Genomic DNA, 24,405 nt, shown 5'->3' on the forward strand with positions numbered 1-24,405 from the left:
AACCATCAGAGAAATGCAAATCAAAACCACAATGAGATACCATCTCACACCAGTTAGAATGGCAATCATTAAAAAGTCAGGAAACAACAGGTGCTGGAGAGGATGTGGAGAAATAGAAACACTTTTACACTGTTGGTGGGATTGTAAACTAGTTCAACCATTGTGAAAGACAGTGTGGTGATTCATCAAGGATCTAGAACTAGAAATACAATTTGACCCAGCCATCCCACTACTGGGTATATACCCAAAGGATTATAAATCATGCTGCTATAAAGACACATGCACACATATGTTTATTGCAGCACTATTCACAATAACAAAGACTTGGAACCAACCCAAGTGTCCATTGACGATAGACCGGATTAAGAAAATGTGGGACATATACACCATGGAATACTATGAAGCCATAAAAAAGGATGAGTTCATGTCCTTTGTAGGGACATGGATGAAGCTGGAAACCATCATTCTGGGCAAACTATCCCAAGGACAGAAAACTAAACACCGCATGTTCCCACTCATAGGTAGGAATTGAACAATGAGAACAATTGGACACAGGGTGGGGAACATCACACACCAGGGCCTGTCGTGGGGTGTGAGGAGTGGGGAGGGATAGCATTAGGAGATATACCTAATGTAAATAACAAGTTAATGGGTGCAGCACACCAACATGGCACATGTATACATATGTAACAAACCTGCACATTGTGCACATGTACCCTAGAACTTAAAGTATAATAATAATAATAAAAGCCTGCCTTCAAGAATTCTTAGCCTTAAAATGAGTAAATAAAAATTGTCACTTCCTGTCAGGCTGAAGAACTTCAGACTGTAAGTAAAATCTAAAGTTAGCCTTCGTTTGGCTTCTGAGCCTCAAACAGTTTTTAAATCTAAAATTTGCATATGATCAATATTTTAAAAAATAAAATTATATTTCTAAAAAATATCCTGTGATACACCTGTTACTAGATTATATCCCTGTACCTTGTTTTCAAATCTTGTTATCTACCTATGGAGTGAACTAGATCCTACATTCTCCTAATCTCCCCCAATATTTGGCTACAACTCTCCAACTCAAAACAAAAACTGCTTTATTCCTAAAGCCCTATCAACTAAAACTACATGGATTTTAAGAAATAAGCCTCATGCCTAAGATATGGACCACACAAAAGTTCATCAAACTGCCCAATGTCATGATCAGAGACATTCAAACTACAAATCAAAAAGAAAAGTTAATGTTTTCATGCTATAAATAGCTTTTCCCAAGATGTTAAAATAAGATTCCATATCAGAATGAAACTTATGTCCCCTTTATGCTACCTTCTTCACTTGGCAAGATCATAGTTTAATTAAAATTTCACAATCAAATAGCTTCTGCCAGTAACTTCACAAAACCTAACCTAAGAAACCATTTAGTATCCATTAGCTAAACTGAAAAAAAAAAATGTCAGCACCATTGCTACTACTACATACTCTACCTAAATAAATTTATCTAAAAAAGTTGAGACCCATATACACAAAATTTTTAAATGGGCTGCATAGTTAAAACAGGGCTCACCTAATTCCCTGTGGTCATTTTATTTATTCAATTAGTTATCTTTAAGCCTCAACTCATGCCTCAAAACCATTGTATAAACTAAAATTGTCATATTGCTATTAATTTTACTTTATATTTTCCCTTTTTAAACTTTGTATTTGTTACTTGTTAAAATTTTTACAAAAGTACAATTCATAACAAAATAATGGTGGCCCAGCACTTTTAGATGATAACAAATGACTACAAAACAGACAAAATTAAATTTAATGATGAACTCCATGTATACTTAGCCTGAAAGCCACTCCCTTAAAATATCCCTTGTTGCTGAAATATGAGTAAATGGTTTTAACACTGACTCATAGTCACCAATGACTCCTCTCATAGTGGAAGGAGACCAACAACTGGAACAGGTCTATCCCAGCACTGAGGGACAACAAAACCTAACTCCAAGATGATTAATTAATCAATGGTACTTTTATAGAAAGATCTTAATCAAAAGGGGTAAATGTGAAAGTTGTCGGAATCAAAATGGAGTAACTAATATTAAGAAAACCTTGACAAATAGAGCCAACGAAGGCCAAAAAGAGAGGGCTCTCATGCTTGTATGTATAGCAAAAAAGACTACAAAACCCACAACCATGGACCAAGATCATTACAATCTTAAAAAAGTATATACTTCTAAAAGGACATCTGCCCAGCAATTGCCTGTCCAAATTTAAACTAGAGTCATCCTTGTCATTGGTCTTAGTAGCCAAGGATAATTATTTCAAAATAATTGTGTAATTCTTCTCTTTTTTTTTTTAAAAAAAAAAAAACCTTTGTCTCCCATTACGTCCCTGAATATACCCATAGTTTTATAGCATGCATATTCCCATCGCAATGTTCTATTCCCAAATATATATCTTTTCTTTTAGAGAGGCTCTCTCTGTTTGTTATTTAGGTCGACATATAAATAATACATATGTAAAAATAAAGCAAACAGGATAAAGCATTACTTTTAGAGAATTTTGGAAATCTTTACAGTTTTTGTCACAACTTTTCTTGAAGTCTGAAGTTAAATAAAACAAAAGGTACATCATCCTAATGTGGAACCAGACCTGTGATTTCATCAAAAATATGATTGCAACAAGCATTTTTGTAATTTTGGCAACTTTTACTGAGGCCTTATAGGACCACAGTACAGGGACAGTAGCCAGTACTTGCATTCTCTCCATAAAATGTTATGTAATACCCCTTCCCGCTCTGCCCTGCACCCATCAACATGATAGGATGGTTTCCCTCTCCTCTTTCCCTTCAGACCCAGTCTTGCAAGCCTGTAAAAGTAAATTGTTTCTTACCTGCCTCTGAAAGTAAAGTGAACCTGGGAGATGAAGAGAGTTGAGGACATTATTCTCCTCTTTGAGAGTTTATAAAGGAAGGCTAGAGCAACTGAATGTTGCTACCATTACCTAAGTCTTTTCTATTTTCAACAAACAGCATCAATAATAATTGTCATTATTCTAAGGTCTCAAATTTGTAAATCTAGCACCCCAGAGATTGATCCTTCATTGTATTTTGTGGGCCATTAGGGCAATCTGCTAAAAAAAAAAAAAAGGTTTTATTTTAAGCACTGGCTTTTTTTTTCCCCCCCCTTTGGAAGAGTATTGAGTAGCTACTATTTTATATCTAGAAAGAAATCCTAGAGGTATGAGATTAGGAGCCACAGGAGATTGTAATCTAAGTGAAGAACTACTGGTTTATTGGTTTATTTATTTTCCACATGGTCTACCTGAAATTTTATTAACAGAAATTCTGCCCTATTTTCATTACCATCCTTGGAAATTTTTGCTTCCTAGTTGTTGATAGCTATGCATGTTTCACCATGTCTCCCACCGCTTGTCATTAAACTAATTGATATACTAAAATTTTCAGTGTGATGCTGTGAAAGGTTGATGTCTTCACTTTCACTAAATGAAAATTTGAATTATTTGAAACTTCTGGTGGCTAGAAGAGAGACCTTGAAATGTTCCCAACACATAGAAATGATAAATACTCAAGGTGATGTATACTCCAAATACCCTGGCTTGATTATTACACATTCTATGCATGCAACAAAATATCATGTGTACCCCATGAATATGTAAAATATTATGTATCAATTTTAAAAATCCTCCCTTGACATGTAAATTTGGGTAATCAAAAGTAAGTCATATATTTTGGGAAAATCTTTGGGTTTGTAGAAGAGCAAGAAAAGTAGACACAAAATGTCAATTACCATTGACATTTAGTAGCTGGTAATTTTATTAGTAACTAAACATGTTACTTCAGACCATTATCTGTCTCTCTGTTTGCCTACATGACATACAGAGTAAAAGAGAATTTCTTATAAAATACCTAACTAATTAGAGTTCCAGTTTCCAGTAATGGTGGAGTGAACTGGTAGATCAAACTGCTTGGCAGATGACTTTTATAAAATCTGAATGAGATATAAAAGGACATTGAAAAGCAATCTAAAGCAGGCACAGAGTAGAGGAGAGTTTACTTTTGATAAAATGTGACTTTTCTGACTGAGTGTATTATTCAGTCTCCATAGCTCCTGAAGCAGAAAACCGCAGCTTTAAAAACATGAGGTGGCAGAGGACACAGTTCAGTGCTGGCACAGCAGCTGGAAAATTAGGGAGAAAACGTTAGAAGCAAGAGAGCAGCAGAATGATGGAGACCCACAATCTGAGTATAAACTCTGCACAAATCCATGGCTGACTGCTAAACTACTCACCTGTGAGTCCCAGGGAGGCCAACATCCCAGGGAGGCCAACAAAAAAAGCAGAGAAAAATCAGAAGAGAGTTTCTTTGAAAGATAAGACTGCACTTAGTGAGATTTATAAGTTTACTATTTTTTTAAACTAAATGTGCACAGCTCAGGCAGCAGAAAGCAGAAGACTTACTTGCTTGAGATATCAGGGGGCAGATTAAAACTGGAAGAGCAGTTTAAGGGGGAATTTAGGGAGAAAACTCCATAAGCAAAAAGACAGAGAGAATAAGCCCAGAATCAGAGCATAATTTCTGCCCAAATGCTTGACTAATGACTAATCTACTCAGTCCCAGGAAAGATACTTAGGGAGACAGTCTAAAAAATCAGAAGCTGAGGGAAGAAAGAAAAATCAACAGTGATAGTAGCAGCTACAGGAGACATATGGTTTGACAACTGAAATCTGAGACCACACAAGTCAACTGCCTACTAGAACAAAATCCCAACAATCTTCAGAAAAATGTAACAGAATTCAGAGTTGCTACAATACATTACAATGTCCAGTCTTAACCAAAAGTTATTAGATGTGCAAAGAAAAAGAAGCATGGGAATGCTAGAGACGTTATTTTAACATTAGAGACTTTAAGACAAAAATTACTGCCAGACAGGTGGGTGGATCATGAGGTCAGGATATTGAGACAATCCTGGCTAACACAGTGAAACCCCATCTCTACTAAAAATACAAAAAATTAGCTGGGTATGGTGGTATGCGCCTCTAGTCCCAGCTACCCAGGAGGCTGAGGTAGGAGAATAGCTTGAATCCAGAAGGCAGAGGTTGCAGTGAGCCAAAATCACTCCACTGCACTTCAGCCTGGGCAACAGAGTGAGACTCCATCTCAAAAAAAAAAAAAAATTACTGCCAGAAACAGTTATTTCATAATGATAAAAGATATCACAATCATAAACATATATGTACCAAAGCAAAATATATGTGAAACAAAAACTTATACAACTAAAAAGAGAAATAGACAAATTCATAATTATGTGTTTAACAGACTTTTCCTATAATTGATAGAACTGAAAAACCTCAGTACAGAAGAAGGTGTAAATGACACTATTTCCTACGCAGATCTTAGCTGATGATCAAAGAACACTACATCCAGCAATTGCAGAATGCACTATCTTTTTAAGTGCCTATGAAACATTCCCCAAGACAGGCTATATACTGGGCCACTAAAAAAATTTCCCAACAGATTTTAAAAGAATATATATATATATATACACACACACACACATCCTGTAAGATTTCAGTCTTTAAAAACATTTATATATGCTTTAATATTTAATATATATTCTTTGAGTTTATATATAATGTATTTTACATATATCAAAAGAATAAAATTAGAAATCAATAAAAATATCTAGAGAACCCCAAGTATTTGAAAATTTAAAATACATGTCTGGGTAACATGCATAAAGAATAAATTACCAGGAAAATTGAAAATATTTTTATCTGAATCAGGTAGTCAATATGACCTGTCTTGTAGATGTTAATTAGCTTCTTCAGTCAAGTAGTGCTTGTTTAATGGGCCTATGTACAAAATGGCCATGTCAGTAGGAACAGATTCTAAATGATTTCAATAATTATACTGATCAATTTCAATAATATGCTGATTTTGCTACCGTTCATGTTAAGTGCTCAAACTGTCAACAGCAATGATCAAATACTGGTTCTATGATATGGCATTATTTCCTAGAAGAACCAACTGGTTATCTGGTGCCAGGTTGGTTATACTGCACATCTGCTATCATGGGGGGAATAACCATTTGTCCTCTGTAGAGATTTCTGGGTACGAATTTTCCTTCCTAGGCCACAGCACTTCTGCTAATACCACTATTCATGGACTTACAGAATAACTGTACTATTGCCTTGCTTTACCACATACTACCTTTGCCCAGGGGACCCATTTTACAGCAAAGGAAGTATCACAATTAACTAATATCTTTGGAATTCAGTGATCTTACCATGGATCCATCAAACAGAAGAAGCTGGTATTATTAAATGGTGTAATGGTCTCCTGAAGGCTCAGTTATGACACCAGTTGTGAGACAACACCATGGGAGGTTGAGATGCTGTCCTCAAGAATGCAATATATTCCTTAAACCAATAGCCAATGTGTGAAATAATTTGCCTATAGCCAGAATTCAGACGTCCAGAAAGCAAAGATATATTCTTCTCACTACTACAGCAAAAAAAAACTTAACTACAGGGATTTTTTTTTTTCTTCCAAGCCCCACAAACTTAGTAGATTTGGAAACTCTAATATCCCAAGAAGAAGTACTTCCACCAGGGAATTCACAGCCTGTTGAGCTGGAAACTGGGACAAGAAAAGAAAGGCACCACTATATAGCCCTAGGTAATTGATTACCATACCAATGGGAAATTGGTTGCTGCTTTACACTCAAGTCAAGGAGGACTATATCTAGAACCTAGAAGTTCATTGACAAGTCCATGTGAGTACACACATATCCAATGGTCCTGATCAGTGGAAAACTGAGGCAACTCAGTAACGAGAGGTGCACCAAGAACCTAAATCTTGTAAGATCAAAAGTTTGGGCCGAGCGCGGTGGCTCACGACTGTAATTCCAGCACTTTGGGAGGCTGAGGCGGGCGGTTCACTTGGGGTCAGGAGTTTGAGACCAGCCTGGCCAAAATGGTGAAACCCCGTCTCTACTAAAAAACACAAAAAAACTAGCTGGGAGAGGTGGCTGGCGCCTGTAGTCCCAGTTACTCGGGAGGCTGAGGCAGCAGAATGGCGTAAACTCGGGAGGCGGAGCTTGCAGTGAGCTGAGATCCGGCCACTGCACTCCAGCCTGGGCGATAGAGCGAAACTCTGTCTCAAAAAAAAAAAAAAAAAAAAAAAATACAAAAATTAGCTGCGCGTGGTGGTACGTGCCTGTAATCTCAGCTACTGGGGAGGCTGAGGCAGGAGAATTGCTGGAACTTGGGAGGCGAAGGTTGCAGTGAGCTGAGATTGAATCACTGCACTCCAGCCTGGGTGAAAGACTGAGACTGTGTCTCAAAAGAGAAATAATAAAATAAAATTAAAAAGTTTGGGTCACTCTGTAAAGAGGCTCATACAGTGAAGTGCTGGTGGAGAGAAAGGGAACACGCAATGGGTAGTGGAAGAAGAAAGCCATGATTCCCAACTTAAATTTCATGACCAACCATAGAAGTAGGGATTCTAACAGTTACATTTCATATTGTTTGTCCTCCATCCCCACTCTTCCCATTAGGAAGGGTAATAGTAACGATTAATATTTTATATCTCAGGGATATGTTCAAATTGAATTACTCTATTATGACACCACAGTTACTGGAACTTTTTGTGTATCCCAAAAGGTGTGTTCAATTTTTATGTGAAAAAAAGTACAAGAGAAGATGTTCAGAGCAAGAAGGAGTAGACTTTACTGGATATCTTCTGTTTATGCCTCCTGATCATCCAATCAGCTCTGTGTCCTGTGAATTTGAGCTATATGGATTACATCAAGGCCTCTCTTGCCCTTGATTTCTGGTTGGGTTCAGCCAATGGCAGACACTAGCAGGAGATAAGATGGCAGGAAGAAAGTAGAGTTATGTTATTTATTCTCCTGGCTCTTTCCCTGATGGGTCACCATAGGCTCACTGCCTCATTCTATTAGTGACAGGTCCCCTAGGATGTCTCCCTTTTCACAATTATTCTTTTGTTGTTTTAATAACTGTTTCCTTACTTTGCTCATCAGACCCAGGATTAGTAATAGTTCCTTGGTATCAAGCCCTAGGGTATGCACTGCACTATGCCTTATTAGTTTTCTTTAATTTCACCCACACCTTTGAGAATAGATTTTTTTCATTATCCTGTTGTACTGTGTTATTTCTGACCCAAGTCTAACCGATAAAACACCCTACTTGCATGGAGGTTAAGATGTTTACTATAATAATTGTAATAGTGCCCTTTACTAGTCTCTAACCTCTTATTTTATTATTCTTCATTTTTTTTTTTCTATTTTTGCTTTGCTTTGAGAAGAAATATAACATGTTGATTGAGAGAATGAACTCTGAAGCCAGATTTCATGGGTTTGGATTTTGGCTTTTCCTCTATCTAGCAGTTTGACTTTGGGTAAGTTACTTAGCTTACCCATCTCATGGGGTTGTTGGAGTGATTAAGAATTAATAAGAAGCACTCAGGACAGTATCAGCCATAGAAAGTACTAGGAAAGTGTTTGATTTGACTATTTAAAATATTTATCAATACCTGATACAGTATGCATTTATTTGTTTATTATCTATTGTCCACCCAAATGTAAGCTCCCTAAAGGCAGAGATTTCATTTTATTCATAGCCGAATCCCTACTCTCTAGAAAGGCACTATCTCATAGAACTTTCTGTGATGATGGGATGTTCTATAGCTGTACTACAATACAGTAGCACTAACCACGTGTAGGTACTGAGCATTTCAAATGTGGCTAGTGCTACTGAGGGACTGATTGTTACATTTTATTTAATTTGTAATTAATTAAAATTTAAGTAGTTACATGTGACTAGTGACCACGATATTGGACAGCACAGACATTGCCTGGAACATTATAATAGGTACTCAACGAATTTTTGTTAAACAAGTGAATAACTACCAACCATTTAGAGAAAGCTAGATATTCTGGCAGGTAGAATGCTAAGCACTTTATATACATTATCTCATGCAAACCTCTCAACAAACCTATGAGGGAAATATTACTGTTCCCAATATATAGATGAGAACATTGAGGCACAGAGGAGTTAATTTGTCAGAGCCAGTAAATAGATTAGACTTCAGAACTGAGCCAATGACACGAATTGAATTCGACTCAGGTTGGTTACAATCCTCCATTTTCGGAGTATCAGACTCCCAGTTTTTCTCCCAGGAAATGAAACTACCTTCCCAAGCTCCCTTTCTGTGCTATATCCAGCTCTGATACTACCCAGCCTCACATATAGACTTTCTGACATTCCTAATGACAAATTCCTTGAGTGCAGGATCCACACCTCATTCTTACTTCATTGTCATCTATAGTGTTGGCACTATGTCAGAACCATTCTTCAGTAAATGCTGGCTGAAAGAGTAGAAGATGAATGGATGCTCAGGTGGATGTTTGTAAGGTTCTAAAGGAAGTTAATATCTAGTATCAATTTTACTCACCCAAGAAGAAATCATATGAGCATTTACTGGCTTTAATGCTTTATCTTGTGACCACTGAACAGACCTTTTAGAACAAGTGTTGGCAAATCAGGCAGTAAATATTTTAGGCTTTGTGGGTCATAAGGTCTCTGTCACAGCTGTCCAACTCTGCTGTTCTTGCATGGTAGCAGCCATAGACAATATGTAAATGATGACCATGTTGCAATAAAACTTTGTTTATGATCACCAAATTTTGAATTCATTAATTTTCATATCCCTGAAATAGTCTTCCATTTTTTAACCATGAAATATCGCAAAAAACATTCTTAGCTTGTGGGCTGTACAAGAACAGGCAGCAAGCTGTAGTTGCTAACCTGTGGCCTAGACAGGCAAACCTAGGATTAGAAGCACTGAGTAAGGCCGTACAACTGTGTAGTGGAAACCCATTCAGAAGGGAAAGTCCAGGGTGGAATGCAGGAAGCTGTTAGTTTTCTTTTGTCCCCGCAATTTTCCTCCCCGGATCATTCTATATCTTTTTCCTGTTTGCTTTGCCAGGATTGTTCTCAATGTGCATACCTTCTCAATGTGCATACCTCAGGCGTTTTGTCTCTCGTGGCCATTTGTGTTTAAATTGAGGGTTTTGGGAAGACTGAAAAACATTCAAGACCCAAAGTAATAGCTTTCTCACGCACTGAGAGAGATCGTTCCATTGGTGTGAATAAGTCTCTGTGTACCCACCTGATGAAATATAATGCTGGCTTCTAGTTCCCTCACAAAAGAAACAGGCTTCCTGTTTGCGTGACTTGGGGGCGACTCCTGCTTTTCCCTGGCTGCCCATCAGTTGGCGCCTTTTGCCATCCTTTTTCCCCAAGCCGGCTTTGGGGGCCGCGGTCGCTCCTCAGCTCGCGGGTCACATGGCCCGCCTGAGCAAGGGGAGCCCTGCGACCGAGCTGCGAGGCGGGAGGAGGTGAGGCTCGGGCGCACACCCAAACCGCGCTGCGCCCGCTCCTTCTGGGCCCCGGCGATGGCGCCTCCACCGGGATGAGCTAGCCAGCCTGGGCGATACCAGAGGCGGCCCTCGGCGCGCGCAGGGGACCGAGCTGATAGCCCCGACCGGGTAGGTTTCTGTTGCGCACGATCTGCCCAGCCCTTTTGGCGCGGTGGTCGGAGCCCTGGAGAGACACCAGAGCACGGGGACAAGGATTAGGGGTGGCCACAGCTGGCACAAGCAGGGCAGCTGAGGGTTGGGGAGAGGCTTCGCAGAGGGCCTGTGCCCCTGGCAGTGCGCCTCGGGCAGGCGGGTTGCCTAGCGGCCCTGCCCGGAGCTCCGACCGCTTCCTGCCGGAGGATTGCGAGGTCCGGCAGGGTCCCCCGCGCTGCAGGGGCCCGCGTCAGTGCGGGGATGGTTGAGTGCCGCGGGGGCGCCTCCCTGGCCCTAGCCTGCGCCAGCTGCGCTGACAGGCCAACAGAAGGACGCGAGCGGGGCGCGTGCCTGTCTGGGTAAGACCCTCGCCGAGCCTAGCAGGGCCGAAACGCCAAGGGGCCTGGCGCCTAATGGCCGCCCGCAAGCAGGGGACCCTCGCAGCGCGTCCACACCTTAGGTTCGCCTGGCGCGCCGAGAGCGCGGCCGCAGTGTTGGGTTTCTGCGGGCGACCTCGCAGCCAAGGGCTGGGGGAGGGCGACTGGGCAGAGGAAGGCGTCCTTCCCAGCACCTGGAAAAAACAGCAGAAGGGAAGGAGCACAGCGATGGAGACGGTCAGCACGGCTACGGGTGGGAAACTGAGGCTCAAGCGTGGCAGGGACTGCCCAAGGTCAGCGACAGATGGATCCAGTGCCCTGGACATCGTCCCCCATTCTTTTTCCAAGAGGGAGGGTTAATTAGGTCCACGTGGGCGTGTCTCACCCTCTTTCTGGCCCTTGGCTCGGGCGTCGCCAGTGTCGCACTGCGCTCACGGTGTCTTGGGGCGTGAGCTCCTGCAGGGTCGTTGTGACCCGCATCCCCTGCTCGACCCAGACTCTCTCCGGGGGGCCACAGGGCGGCTCCAATGATGATCTCACCATGCGGACCATTAGCAACACATGCAGGTGTGTGTGCGCGTGCATGTGTGAGTTTCTCCAAGACAACTAATCCTTCTAAGGGGAAATAGCTTTTTTTTAGGGTTGAATTTCTAGAATGCACTGCACTAGGTACTTTATGAGGTGAGAAGAGAAAACTAACATTATTAGAATTATCAGAATGTTGTAAGGATACGCTTATTAGAAAACATCCAGGAAACAAAACTCCAAAGGAGAAACAAAATAAAAATAACTTAAAACTTCAACTTCTAGATGGTTTAGATTTTCTGCATATCTTAAAATTTTCTCCATGTATACACATTTGAAGTTTTGAATCAAAAGTGTGGACCAAGAAATGGTATCTTGTCTTAATTTGCATGTCTTTGATTACCAGTAGGAATTAACACTTTTTCTTCTGTGTAGTAGCCTTTTGCATTTCTGTAGGTGAGTTGATTGTTAATTTTCTGCCCATTTTCAGTTGGAGTATCTTTCTCTTCCTAGTTTTTAAGCACTTTATGTGTATTACACATTAAAGTAGTAATTCTTTGTCACATGTTGCACTATAGGGAGTATTTTCTGTTAATTTTTACTAGTTCTAATTCCAAATGATCTTTTGGATACTTTGGTCTATTTTTTATTTTGATGGTTATATGGGAATATAAATTTGACATAACTCATCAAAATATATATTTAAGCGGTGCATTGTATTGTATGTAAACTGTACCTCAATAAAATTAATTTGTAAAGGCCTAGAAAATTACGATGCTGGATAATGAGAGAGAATCTGCCTAGTCAGATAGTAAAACCTGTTATAAAGCTTTCATAATGAAAATGACATGGCACTGGCACCACAATGTAGGGAGAGATAGCTGCCAATATCCACAAACAGATATATATATGTAATTTAATTTATTATAGCTATAGCAATTTAAATCACGAATAAAAAAATGGACTTAACAGGTGCCCTGTCATGTTCACCTTCCCAGTGTCTAACACAAGACTCAGTGTTTAATCGAATGCTTAATTATGATTATAAAAGTAATGCTCTTTGCAGAAATGTAGATATCAAAACAGGAAATTGCCATCCCCATACCCGTCATTTCTCCTTCACTAAATTATACTCCACATCAAAAATAAATTGGTCATATCTCTGCATATTTTTCTGTAATTTGCACTGATATAGTTCGCATTTCTCCCTTCTGGTCTTAGTCTACTTGAGCTGCTGTAACACATTCTCAAGGAGTAGGTGGCTTAAACAACAGACACATTTATTTCTCAAACTTCTGGAAGCTGGAAGTTCCAGATCAGGGTGCCAGCATGGTCAAGTTTTGGTGAGGGCCCTCTTCCTGATTTACATGTGAGAGAGCAGAGAAAAGAAGTGATCGCTCCTGTCTTTTTTTATAAGGGCACTAATAAAGAGCATGCATTACTGAGGTCTGCACCCTTATGACCTGATTACCTTCCAAAGACCCTGTCTTTGCATACCATCACATTGGAGATTAGGATTTATAACACGGATTGTGGCTGGGGAGGAGGAGGGCAAACGTTCAGTCCAAAGCACAAATCTAGCTACGATTTCTTTTATGTCAACATATTTAAACCTTCCTCTTTCTTCTTAACATGTTCACAGCATACCCTTTTATGATTCTCTAAAAATCTGTTCCCTTTGCTAGGTATTTCATTTGCCTGCAGTTCTTCCTTTCTTCCGTTCTCCCTCCCACCCTCTTCCTCACTCTCTCTCTCTTTCTTTCTTCTTTCTTTCCTTTCTCTTCCTTCCTTTCTTCCCTTTCTCCCTCCATTCCTCTCCCACTCTTTCTCTCTTTTTCTTTCTACTACAAACAAAACAGCAATGAACATTTCTTATCCATCTTTGGTAGCATGTGTTGGCATTTCTGCAGAGTAGATTCCTAGAAGTAGGATCGTTATGTCAAAGGGGATGCACATATAAAATGTTAATAGATACTGCCCCAACACCCCAACATTTCCTCCAAAAACTGCACCAATTTATATGAAAGTGCCTAGTTGTTGAACTCTGCCACTCCCTCTTGAAGTAAATTAAATTCAGATGTTAAATATAGAGATTAATTATGGAGAAAGGGATCTCTAGTACCAAGTCTTTTCACCTGAGCATCATTTTTCTGTTTATTAATGACTTTTTAAATACCCTTTGGTAGAATTTTGTAGTATATGTATATATTCTGCATATTTCTGAAATTTATTTCTAGGTATTTGGGTTATTTTTTCCCTTTTGATTGGGATTTTTTATTCCCTTAGTTCACTGGTGATTGTTTACATGAAAGCAATCATTATAATATAGATACAGATATGAACATGTAATGCATATATATAGTACCTGTGTATATATACTTGCTATGTATATTATATATTATTTTTGCATATTAATTCTGGTACCAACCATGTTTTGAAAGTCTATTGCCATTTCTAATGGTTTTTCAGTTGATTTTCCTGGGCTCCAAATTTGTGCAGGCAGTCATGCATATTGGTTGAGAACGTGGGTTCTGGACACAGTCTGCCTGGGTTCAAGTTTTGCCACCTGCTTAAAAGCTTAGTTTTTTAAAGTATAAAATGGGCTTAATAGTCATACTTCTCATAGGCTTTTTATGAGGATCGATAGATGAAATGCTTAGAACAGTGCCTGGCACATAAGTGCTCCACAAACATTTACAAATAAGTCCATCTCTACACAGTATATGACCAGCTCTTTGATACTACCAATTTTATAGCTGAGGACCTGAGACCCATAGAGGTCAAAGAGGCTATTTATTTGCTCAACAAGCATTGAGTGTCTTTTATGCATAGTTCTATGCTGGGTCTGTGAAGCATACCAAAGATAAATCAGACTAAATCTACTAAAAAGAGATTTAAAAGTCCAATCAGATCATAAGTCAAGGGCCATAAACAAGGCCATGGAAGACAACAGGCATCATGGAAAAACATGAGCTTTGAAATTTATCCTTGTGCTTGAATTTCCTGCTTGCAACTTGTTAGCATCAGTTTTTTCAACTAAATGGGATTAATTCCATGCTATATGTAGTATGGCCTTAATAAGCGGTAGCTGTAAATAGATGAGTCTGAAGTAGAAAGTGACAAATGAATGCCCTGGAGGAAAAGTTCATAGAAAGGGCCCCAGTACTTAAGGGGAAAAAAGAGATTCTTTATGGTTGGAGAGGTCAGGGTTGGCTTTTGGAAGAGGTACCTTTTGAGCTGATTCTTGGTTGAGTTAGACAGTGTGAGGAGTAGAAATGCAGCTGGAAAGATAGTTGGAACTGGATTGTGAAGAATGTTGGCAAATAATTTGAACTTTATTCTACAGTCATGGGGGAATCATTGAATAGTTTTACAGAAAAGAGTGCCATGTTCTGACTTATGCTTCAGAGTATCAGATGGATGCTGATCAGGTAAAACATCACCATCATCTGCACAGTGTCCTATGCTGACAAAGGGCTATCATAGCTATTGTCTCTTCATCGTCACAATGACTTTTTTTTTTTTTTTTTTGAGACACAGTTTCACTGTGTTGCCAAGCTGGAGTGCAGTAGCACAATCTCGGCTCACTGCAACCTCTAACTGCCTGGTTCAAGCGATTCTTCTACCTCAGTCTCCTGAGTAGCTGGGATTACAGGCACGTGCCACCACGCCCGGCTGATTTTTGTATTTTTAGTAGAGACGAGGTTTCACCGTGTTGGCCAGGATGGTCTCAATCACCTGACCTCATGATCCGCCCGCCTCGGCCTCCCAAAGTACTGGGATTACCAGCGTAAGCCACTGCGCCCAGCTGAAGTATTTTTTATTTTCCTATTTCACAGAGAAATAAAATAGGCTCAGAGAGATAAATGATTTTTTTTATACAAATTGATCGAATTAGTGAGCATTAGGACGAGAACTGGACCCAGATCTTTTGGCTTGTGTTGCTCATTCTGGAGGTCAGAAGCTCTGTTAGGAGCCTGTTGGAATCAGCTGGCTTGGAGGTGCTGAGGAGGAACTAGAGTGCGGCAGGCAGGAAGGCTTGACAAGGGGAAGGGGAGGGGAAAAGAGGAAAAGAGAGGCATAATAAAAGAGGCTGTCGATGTGGGATTAGGAAGTGAGTGCATGGAGGTGAGAAGTTAGAACTAACTAGTGTTTTAGACTGAGTTGCCTGGGAAAGTGGTGGTGCCATTCATATAGTGGATTTGGGAAACATAGAACATTCTTGAGCACTCATCCCCTGACTCACACCCTGGTATTGTGTCTCCCACACCCGTGGATCCTTTAGTTTAATTTTCAGAAGTTGCACTAAAATGTAACTGTTGTTGTCACTCCATTTATTCATCTAAGCCCTAGTTCATGTTCATTTCTCAGAATCTGTGTCCTTTACTGTCTTCCCTGAGCCCTACACTCTAGACATGGTAACAGGTAAAGAACTCTGTTTAGGGAAGAGCTGTGTTTCAAAGAGCACATGCAAAGCATAGATAAGAACTGGCTATGTATTGTTCTGTAGAATCGGAGCTGTAATGGTGCAATCATTATTAGGTCAGCTCAGAGGTGCCAGTCAGTCCACAGTGTCTCTGGAGTGTGGGCCTCAGCCTGTGACATCATGGGCAACTGGAATTCTGGAAAAAGACAATCAGAGTGGTAACATAGACATAGCACTCTTGTCTCACCCTTATGATTGGGCTGGGAATTAAAAAAAAACTCCTTCCCCAAACTAGCAGTGAAAAGTCCTATGTTTTTATATCTGTTCCCCTAAGGCCATTTATCTTTTATCTTTTTGTTTGTTTGTTTGTTTGCTTTGTTTGAGACAGGGATTTTCTCTGTCACCCAGGCTGGAGTGCAGTGGTACGATCGTGGCTCGTTGCAGCCTCAACCTGCTGGGGCTCAGCATCCTTCTGCCTCAGCCTCCTGAGTAGCTAGGACTACAGGAACATGCTACCATGCCTGGCTAATTTTTGTATCTTTTGTTGAGACTGGGTTTTGCCATGTTGCCCAGGCTGGTCTGAATCTCCTAGGTTCAAGCCATCCACCTGCCTCAGCCTCCTAAAGTGCTGGGATTACAGGCTTGAGCCACCACATCCAGCTGTTCATTCTTCTTAAAAGCAGATCAGTAAGGTGAAATAAATTATAGGTGGCATTGGACACCACAGCCTACTGTGTAACGATTGGTTAAATCTTTTAAGAAAATGTTTTAAAAAGTAAACAAGAACATACTCCTGAATGACTCTATAACTCAATGTGGTTGGATTTTCAGCAAAGCAGTCATCTAATCTTGAATGAAGGATCTGATCCCAGCTCCTGTGTCCTAGGTAGGTGTGGTAGGTTGCATTATTGTTCAAAATGCCCCTCCCTGGAGTACATTTCTGCCCCTCCCTGGAATACATATATTTCTCCAGTATTGGCTTCAGGTGTGGCCATGTATCTTTTGGCACTCCCTTCATGCAGGAAAATGACGTAACTCTGCTCTGTTGAACTTGTGTTATTATGTGGTTTGTTCCAGTCAATGAAATGTGGGTGGAAGTGACCTGTGTCACTTTTGAGAAGTAGCTTTGAGAGCTCGCTTGTGGTGCACTATTCCCCCTTTTTCTCTCTACCACAAAACCAGCAACGTTAAAACAAAACAAACAAACAAACAAACAAAAAACAGTTCTACCTGCCTGGGTCCTAGAGTACAAACAACAGGCAACAGAGGCACAATTGACCTATAAAGGACAAGTAACATGAGCAAGAATTAAACCTTCGTTCTTATAAGCCACTGAGATTTTGGGGATCATTACTGAAGCCTGTCCTTATTCGTGCAGTGTGTAATGATTGGGGTTGGGGGCTGGGTCTTAAGCCCTGTGAGCATTCTAAAAAAATTTCCATACTCTCTGAGCAGATTGCTAGATGCTTTCTTTTCTCCTCAGGATTTAGAAATCGGCCTGTTGCTTTTTTTTTTTTTTTTTTTCTATTGAATCTTCACTTTCCCCTGCTTCTGCTCTGTGGGAGGAGTAAATCTGCCTGTCCCATTGTTTTGGCCAATGGATGATGAGTAGACTTGATTTGTGACACACTGAAACAAGGATGTAAATGTACCTGCATGTTTTGACTTGGTCTCTTGTGCAGCTTCCAGGCAACATAGGAACACGCTCCAGGTGACTGTTTCTTCTGCAGCTCAATCTAGAAGGAGGGGCATGTGGCATGAACTAATTCTGACCTACATTCTGGAGCTGACCCCAACTGAGCCACAGCTATCCACAAACCCGTATGCAGGAAATACATGTTGTTACTTTAAGTTAATGAAGATTTGAGACTGTTAATCACCCCAGCAAAGCTGATTAATATAGGCAGGGACTATGTGTCCTCTGAACCGAATCCCTCTCTTTTCCTTATTGTCAGTGGAACAGCAGTCTCACAGACATAGTTTTAAAATGAAGGACTATGTGAGATGTTAATGATTTTATTGTCCCCAGTAGGATAAATTCCCTGGGACCCAAGGTTATCCTGATGTCAGTACTAGGTGTTCCCATTTCTTTCCCCTGTGACATATCATAGTAAGTAATAGTACTTACTATGTGCCTGGCATTTTCCAAACTGCCTGCCCTATCTCATTGTCTCTAGTTCCCGCCTCTAGATTGATCCAGCTCCCTTGTGGTAATAGCAAAGGCAGGGATAATAGTCTCAGCAGAAAGCCATTTGAATGCCTCCTTTTCCAAGGCCAATACTGCAGGAGTGTGAGCTCAGCCCAATTCTAGTATTGGCTTCCATTAGTAGTGATGTGGAACTGGTGAGACTACGTGGATGTGCAACCACATGATTTGTTAACTCCATTGCCCTGAGCAGAGCAGAGGAAGAAGCAACCAGTCTGCAATATGCTGGACGTTCATAAACCAGCAAGACTGGGGTTGCATACTATTCCAACCTCTCTTTGTTTTGTTCCCTCTTTGGGTACTATCCTGATCTCTTAGTACTAGGATAGTCTGTCTCACCTTTGAGTCCCATAGTACAATCTGCTTCTGTGGCTGAAATGAAACTTGTTTCTCTACTTGAGAAATTACCATGTCACTGTACTATAGATATTTGATATTCTACACAACTGTAGAGGCTAACTGCTGTAATAAAGTCCAAAAATTATTGGTGTCTAGACACAGTGGTTTATGTATTGCTCACAACACAGTCCACTCTAGTTTGGGAGGGTACTGGGAGGTGGGCAGTGGGAGGGACATCTGTTCCATGCAGTCCCAAAACTGGGATATGTAGGTACAGGATTCAAGGACCCAGGCTTCTGCCATCTGGTGACTGTACCCTCCTCTAGATCCACCAGGGCTGTCCATTCAGCTGGCAGACGGGGAAAGAGAAAGTCGAAATGGCACATCTGTTCTCAACTACCTTGTCCCAGGTGTCACTGCTGTCACTTTGCTGACAAGCCCTAGTCACATGACTCCACCTGGAGAAGGCAAGCTAGGAAATGAGGTCTTTCTGTGTGCTCAAGGGGAGAACATGGATATGAGAGCACTGGCTGAGTCTGCTCCACAGCAACCTCACATGGTTCCTGGGCAATCCTCCCTTTGCAGTAACTCACAAACTACACAGTTTTCCTCCAAATGTGTATAAACCTCATTATGCTTCTGAGGCAAGAGATTTACTTTCTGTACTGCAGACACCATTTAGTTTTGCATTGACCCTACTAGCAAAGGACTGGCTTTGTCCTTTTAATTCTGTTTTTTGGCAGTAGTCTCTTTTCCATCAGAACATTAGACCTGCTTACTTCTGAAATATTATTATGAGTTTGAACATATGGATAGAGTTTAATGGCATTTTTACTCTGCATTATTTTGCTTTCTAACGTATTTTATATTCACAGTAACCCTAAGAGACGGATATTATTATTTCCATTTTAGAGCTGAGAAATGTAAGATATAGAGAGGTAAACTGACTTCCCAACAAGTGAGAGGTAGAGCTAGGATCCATACCAACATGAGCCTGGCCTCGGGCCCATGCTCTGAATCATTACATCACACAGCATTTTTTCCTGGACCAAACTGAGGGCAACTGTCTCTTCCATATTCACCTCTGCCTTTCCCTGCCCCACCCACACCCCCTTCATTGAAAAGCTACTCATGGATCTTCCTCCAGATGTTTCCTCCCTCCCCAAGCCTAGAGCTCTAGAGTTTGCTTGCTTATGGGAGATACTTCCTCTCATTGGTTCCCATGATCTACAAAAATAAAATGGGAGAACAATCAGGATTAAATTAATATGCAATGTTAAGTATAGTTGCGTGAGATTAGAAACATGTGAATGAAAAATGACATTAAATAACAAAGATATTTCAGAGAATCCTAAGTATTCCTTCTCTTGTTGGACAAGATTTTTTTGGAAATTGCTATATGCACAGTTAATCAACAAGTATTTTCTGGGCCCTTATGCTGGAACTTGCTCTAAATCTGTATATTTCCTTTGTGCCAAGCCTTGCTTTTTTGCCCGTTTTAAGAACCTATTGTCTGTGTACCTGGTGAATAATGATCCTAACAGCCTACCTGGAGATTTTCTGGCACATTATAAACCTCATTAAGTATCTTTAGGCATGGAGACTTGGTTGGATGCACTGAGATCTTGTTACTCATAGAAATAATAAAAACATCCCAGAGGCTGTTAGCAGACACGACCAAAGAAAGGTTTACTGCAGAAAATACTTTAAAGTCTCTAGAAGCTACAGAGCCTTGAATTATAATTTCTGGTTTGATATGTGCTGAGTTCAGTTCTTGGCCCTTTGTTTTTTTGTTTTTGTTTTAAAAAAAAAAAAAAAAAAAATGCTTACCCTTACCATTCCCTACTTCCTCTCTCTTTAGGTTTGATTTCTGATGACTCTGGCCTGAGTTCCAGGATGTTTTTTTCTTGGGACCAGACATGAACAAAAGTTGACCTCATGAGCACTTCAACCTCTCCAGCTGCCATGCTCCTCCGGAGGCTGCGGCGACTCTCCTGGGGCAGCACCGCTGTCCAGCTCTTCATCCTAACAGTGGTGACATTTGGCCTGCTGGCCCCCCTGGCCTGTCACCGACTTCTGCACTCTTACTTCTATCTGCGCCATTGGCATCTGAACCAAATGAGCCAAGAGTTCCTGCAGCAAAGCTTAAAAGAGGGTGAGGCTGCCCTCCACTATTTTGAGGAGCTTCCCTCTGCCAATGGCTCAGTGCCCATTGTCTGGCAGGCCACCCCCCGGCCCTGGCTGGTGATCACCATCATCACTGTGGACAGACAGCCTGGCTTCCACTACGTCCTGCAGGTGGTGTCCCAGTTCCACCGGCTTCTTCAGCAATGTGGCCCCCAGTGCGAGGGGCACCAACTCTTTCTGTGCAACGTGGAGCGCAGTGTGAGCCATTTTGATGCCAAGTTGCTCTCCAAGTACGTCCCTGTGGCCAATCGCTATGAGGGCACTGAGGATGATTATGGTGATGACCCTTCAACCAACTCGTTTGAGAAAGAAAAGCAGGACTATGTCTATTGCCTGGAGTCATCCCTGCAGACCTACAACCCAGACTACGTCCTGATGGTAGAAGACGATGCTGTTCCCGAAGAGCAGATCTTCCCAGTCTTGGAGCATCTTCTGCGGGCTCGCTTCTCTGAGCCACATCTCAGAGATGCCCTTTATCTCAAGCTCTATCACCCCGAGAGGCTCCAGCACTACATCAACCCAGAGCCCATGCGGATCCTGGAGTGGGTTGGTGTAGGCATGTTGCTGGGGCCCTTACTAACCTGGATTTACATGAGGTTTGCCAGCCGCCCAGGGTTTAGCTGGCCTGTAATGCTCTTCTTCTCCCTGTATAGCATGGGTCTGGTGGAGCTGGTGGGTCGGCACTATTTCCTGGAACTGCGGCGGCTGAGTCCTTCCCTGTACAGCGTGGTTCCTGCCTCTCAGTGTTGCACCCCAGCCATGCTCTTCCCCGCACCTGCGGCCCGCCGGACCCTCACCTACCTGTCCCAAGTGTACTGCCACAAGGGCTTTGGCAAGGACATGGCACTGTACTCGCTGTTGAGGGCCAAGGGAGAGAGGGCCTATGTAGTGGAGCCGAACCTCGTGAAACACATTGGGCTCTTCTCCAGTCTCCGGTACAACTTTCATCCCAGTCTCCTCTAGGGTGCCAAGAAATGCCTTTCTGAAGTTGGCCACTTCTTGAAGATTCAAATATTGATCTCTTTATTTAGACATGGTTGCCTGCAGGTATTTCACTGTTTACTGTTGTTAGAGATATAGGCACCGGGGCAGCTGAGGAACATGAATAAGTCAAGAGCCTTGGCTTTGGTAGCCTCCTGGCAGGAGCAGCAGTTTGCCACAGGTCCGGACCTCTCCCTCCACACAGCCACACTGCCTCATGCAGTCTGACCCACCCAGTGAGGGTGCATTTGAACCCTGGTTATATTCTCCATCTGTTTTTAAGCTCTGCTTTGTGATAGAGCTTGTGACTGCCAAAAATCTTGTGCACAGTGATATGACTGTTTTAGGATCTTAAGGGTAGGATTTTGTGAAAGGTGAGATCCTTTGGAATTGAGTTCTTTCTCATTGGGTATGAAAATGGATGTATGTTTAGAATATATGCCTAACGAGGCAGGACCATGTAGATAGATTCCATTTGTTTCCTTGACCTGGTATAATAAAAACTGATAAAAGCCGTGCAGTGCCCAGCATCTTGGAGGCAGGTGACCTGGCTTTTCTGTTACCTGGCATTTTCGTTTCCTATATATCTGTAGTGCACTGATAATTGATATTGTTAATGAGAACTTTAAGGCACGACAAGATCTGGAAGAGCTTCTGAACCATCACAGTCAGATTGCTTATGTTGAGTAGTGATTTAACATTGAACATTTCTGTACTGCTCTGACTCTTTGAAAACTGGACATTTCAGAATGATATAGTGTGGACGAGCTTTTTACAAATGGCATATCATTTTTCCTGACTTTGCTGGCTGACTGCTTACCCTCATTTCTTTTCTTCTAGGTAGCATGATGTTATAGGGAAAAAAAAAAAAAAAAAAAAAAAAAGCATGGACTGAAGTCAGAAGACCTGAACTTTTATTTCAGATCTCTGCCATGCCCTAATGATGTGACCACCTTGGGCAGGTCATATAGTCACTCTGGGTCTCAATTTCTTCACTGGTAAAATGAGGGCAGTAATACTTACCTGTTAAAGTTACCTTGAGGATTAAATGGCAGAATATATGTAAAACACCTAGCAAGTGCTAAGTCCATAGAAGACACCTGGCAAACTTTTCTCTCCTATAATAGACATATACAACTCAAGCTTATTTCAGAAAAAAATATTGGTGATGTTGTTTAAAGTATGAGATAGGGCATGGGGCTGCCACCTATGTACCAGCTATTCCAGACCAAGCCCTGCTAGAATAAAGACTGACTTTTCATTGTGACCTCTGAAGGATGTGCAGCTCAGCTTTCACCTAGCCCCACCGTCAGCCAAGCCAAAAAGAAGAATTGTTCATTCAAACTGGAAATGATCTCCAGTTTGGAAATGAGACTCCTCATGAGCTTATTCTAAGATCAGAGTCTGAAAATTACTTTTCTCAAAAGGTACAAATAAAGGTATTTTAACAGTACTATCAGACTAGTGACCAACAAGTTTCTTTATGAGGATGGATGATGATAAAGAGTTCAAGCAATTGTCCAGTTTGTTTCGATGCCACAGTTTGCTTTTAAATTCCCACAGGGAACTTCCATCTGGAGACCCACTCAGCACAGAGGGATTACATAAAGGTTGATCACCCACACTCTGCAGATGAACAAATTGAGACCCAGAGATGCTAAACTGCTCTCCAGGTCACAAACCTGACAGCAGCATAGCCAGAATGGGAACAGAGCTCTTCTGACTTCAAGCCCCAGCACTTTTTTCTTAACCAGATTAATTTTATGAATATCTATGTGGTCAAAGTCTCTTTTGTAAAATCTGACTATAACCTGGACTAAATCATGTCTCTGTAAACTAAGATGGCAGAAACACATTGTCATGTTAGTTTGGGGGAACAAACAGATCTAAGTATGTGTTGTAATGTTGTAGTGAGCTGTTATGTATCCCCCAGCAATGTCCAAAGTGATCAGAGCTACTAGATGACTTATTACAATGTTCAGATCCCACTCCTTCATTCCTTCTCTCCCAGTGACCTGTCTACCCCCAAGCTTTAGAACTGAACCATCTCCAACTTAGAACTCATTAGAGTTTGTTGCACTGGTGATTGGATCTCCTCATGAAAGTTTTTTGACCAATGCCAGTGGAGCCACTTTAAGCTAGCCAGGCCCAAGATAGGGAAGCACTGCTGGTTTACATTTCTGCTCTTTCTAATTCAGTTGTCTATTGCATGCAGTCATCCCTTCCCTTGACTTCTCCATTATGGAAGGCTAAGGCCATCCTTCCTTGTCCAGTTTCTCTACCTACACACTAACATGCCTTTTCCCCATGGAGCTGAACTCTGTCAGCTGTCCTTGGACATTTTCTGCAGATGCAGGCTTAGTTCTGCTCTTTTGTTCCCACCCACTTCTAAATCTTCCTCCATTTAATCCCTTATTCTTATAAGGAGTCTAATTTTTGTGTGTTGTCCTTGATTAGGGCAGCTGACAGCTTTACACCAAAGCTGAAGTCTCTCATTTAATCCTAAGCAAGGGGCTAGAGAGAACTAAAATATCCTTCCCATATCAAGGGACATAGGTTACTAGAAGGGTGGAGGTCTCTTAACAGGCTCACTCACCTTTCAGAATTTAAATTATGATCAGGCTTAAGAAACTCTCTCTTGTGACTGAGTGTATTTGCATAGATATGTCTGTGAAAATAAAAGCACCCATTTTACTAAGGGTTTCTGAGAAGACTTTTATCCTTCTCTGTCTTTCTTTTTCATGAATGGATTTTTCTGATGTAGCA

The 24,405-nt window shown here is 41.3% G+C and overlaps 2 protein-coding genes across 7 annotated transcripts in view; one reads left to right on the plus strand and one right to left on the minus strand.

Moving 5' to 3' along the window:
* Window positions 1-24,405, minus strand: part of RNF20 (ring finger protein 20) — a 96,593-nt gene that overhangs the window by 67,467 nt on the left and 4,721 nt on the right. The window lies entirely within an intron of this gene.
* On the plus strand, window positions 10,198-24,339 carry PGAP4 (post-GPI attachment to proteins GalNAc transferase 4). 5 transcript variants are annotated; one of them, XM_017884312.1, is made up of 3 exons: window positions 10,606-10,957; window positions 16,758-16,812; window positions 20,333-24,339. In XM_017884312.1, the coding sequence occupies exon 3, from the start codon at window positions 20,410-20,412 to the stop codon at window positions 21,619-21,621; it is 1,212 nt and encodes a 403-aa protein (XP_017739801.1). In that variant the 5' UTR covers window positions 10,606-10,957; window positions 16,758-16,812; window positions 20,333-20,409; the 3' UTR covers window positions 21,622-24,339. The 5 variants fall into 5 exon arrangements, with proteins under 5 accessions (XP_017739800.1, XP_017739801.1, XP_017739803.1 ...); XM_017884311.1 differs by lacking the exons at window positions 10,606-10,957; window positions 16,758-16,812 and adding an exon at window positions 10,198-10,574; XM_017884314.1 differs by lacking the exon at window positions 16,758-16,812.

This window comes from Rhinopithecus bieti, unplaced genomic scaffold (assembly GCF_001698545.2).
Source record: "Rhinopithecus bieti isolate Rb0 unplaced genomic scaffold, ASM169854v2 scaffold_12088, whole genome shotgun sequence".
NCBI classification, from domain to species: Eukaryota; Metazoa; Chordata; class Mammalia; order Primates; family Cercopithecidae; genus Rhinopithecus; species Rhinopithecus bieti.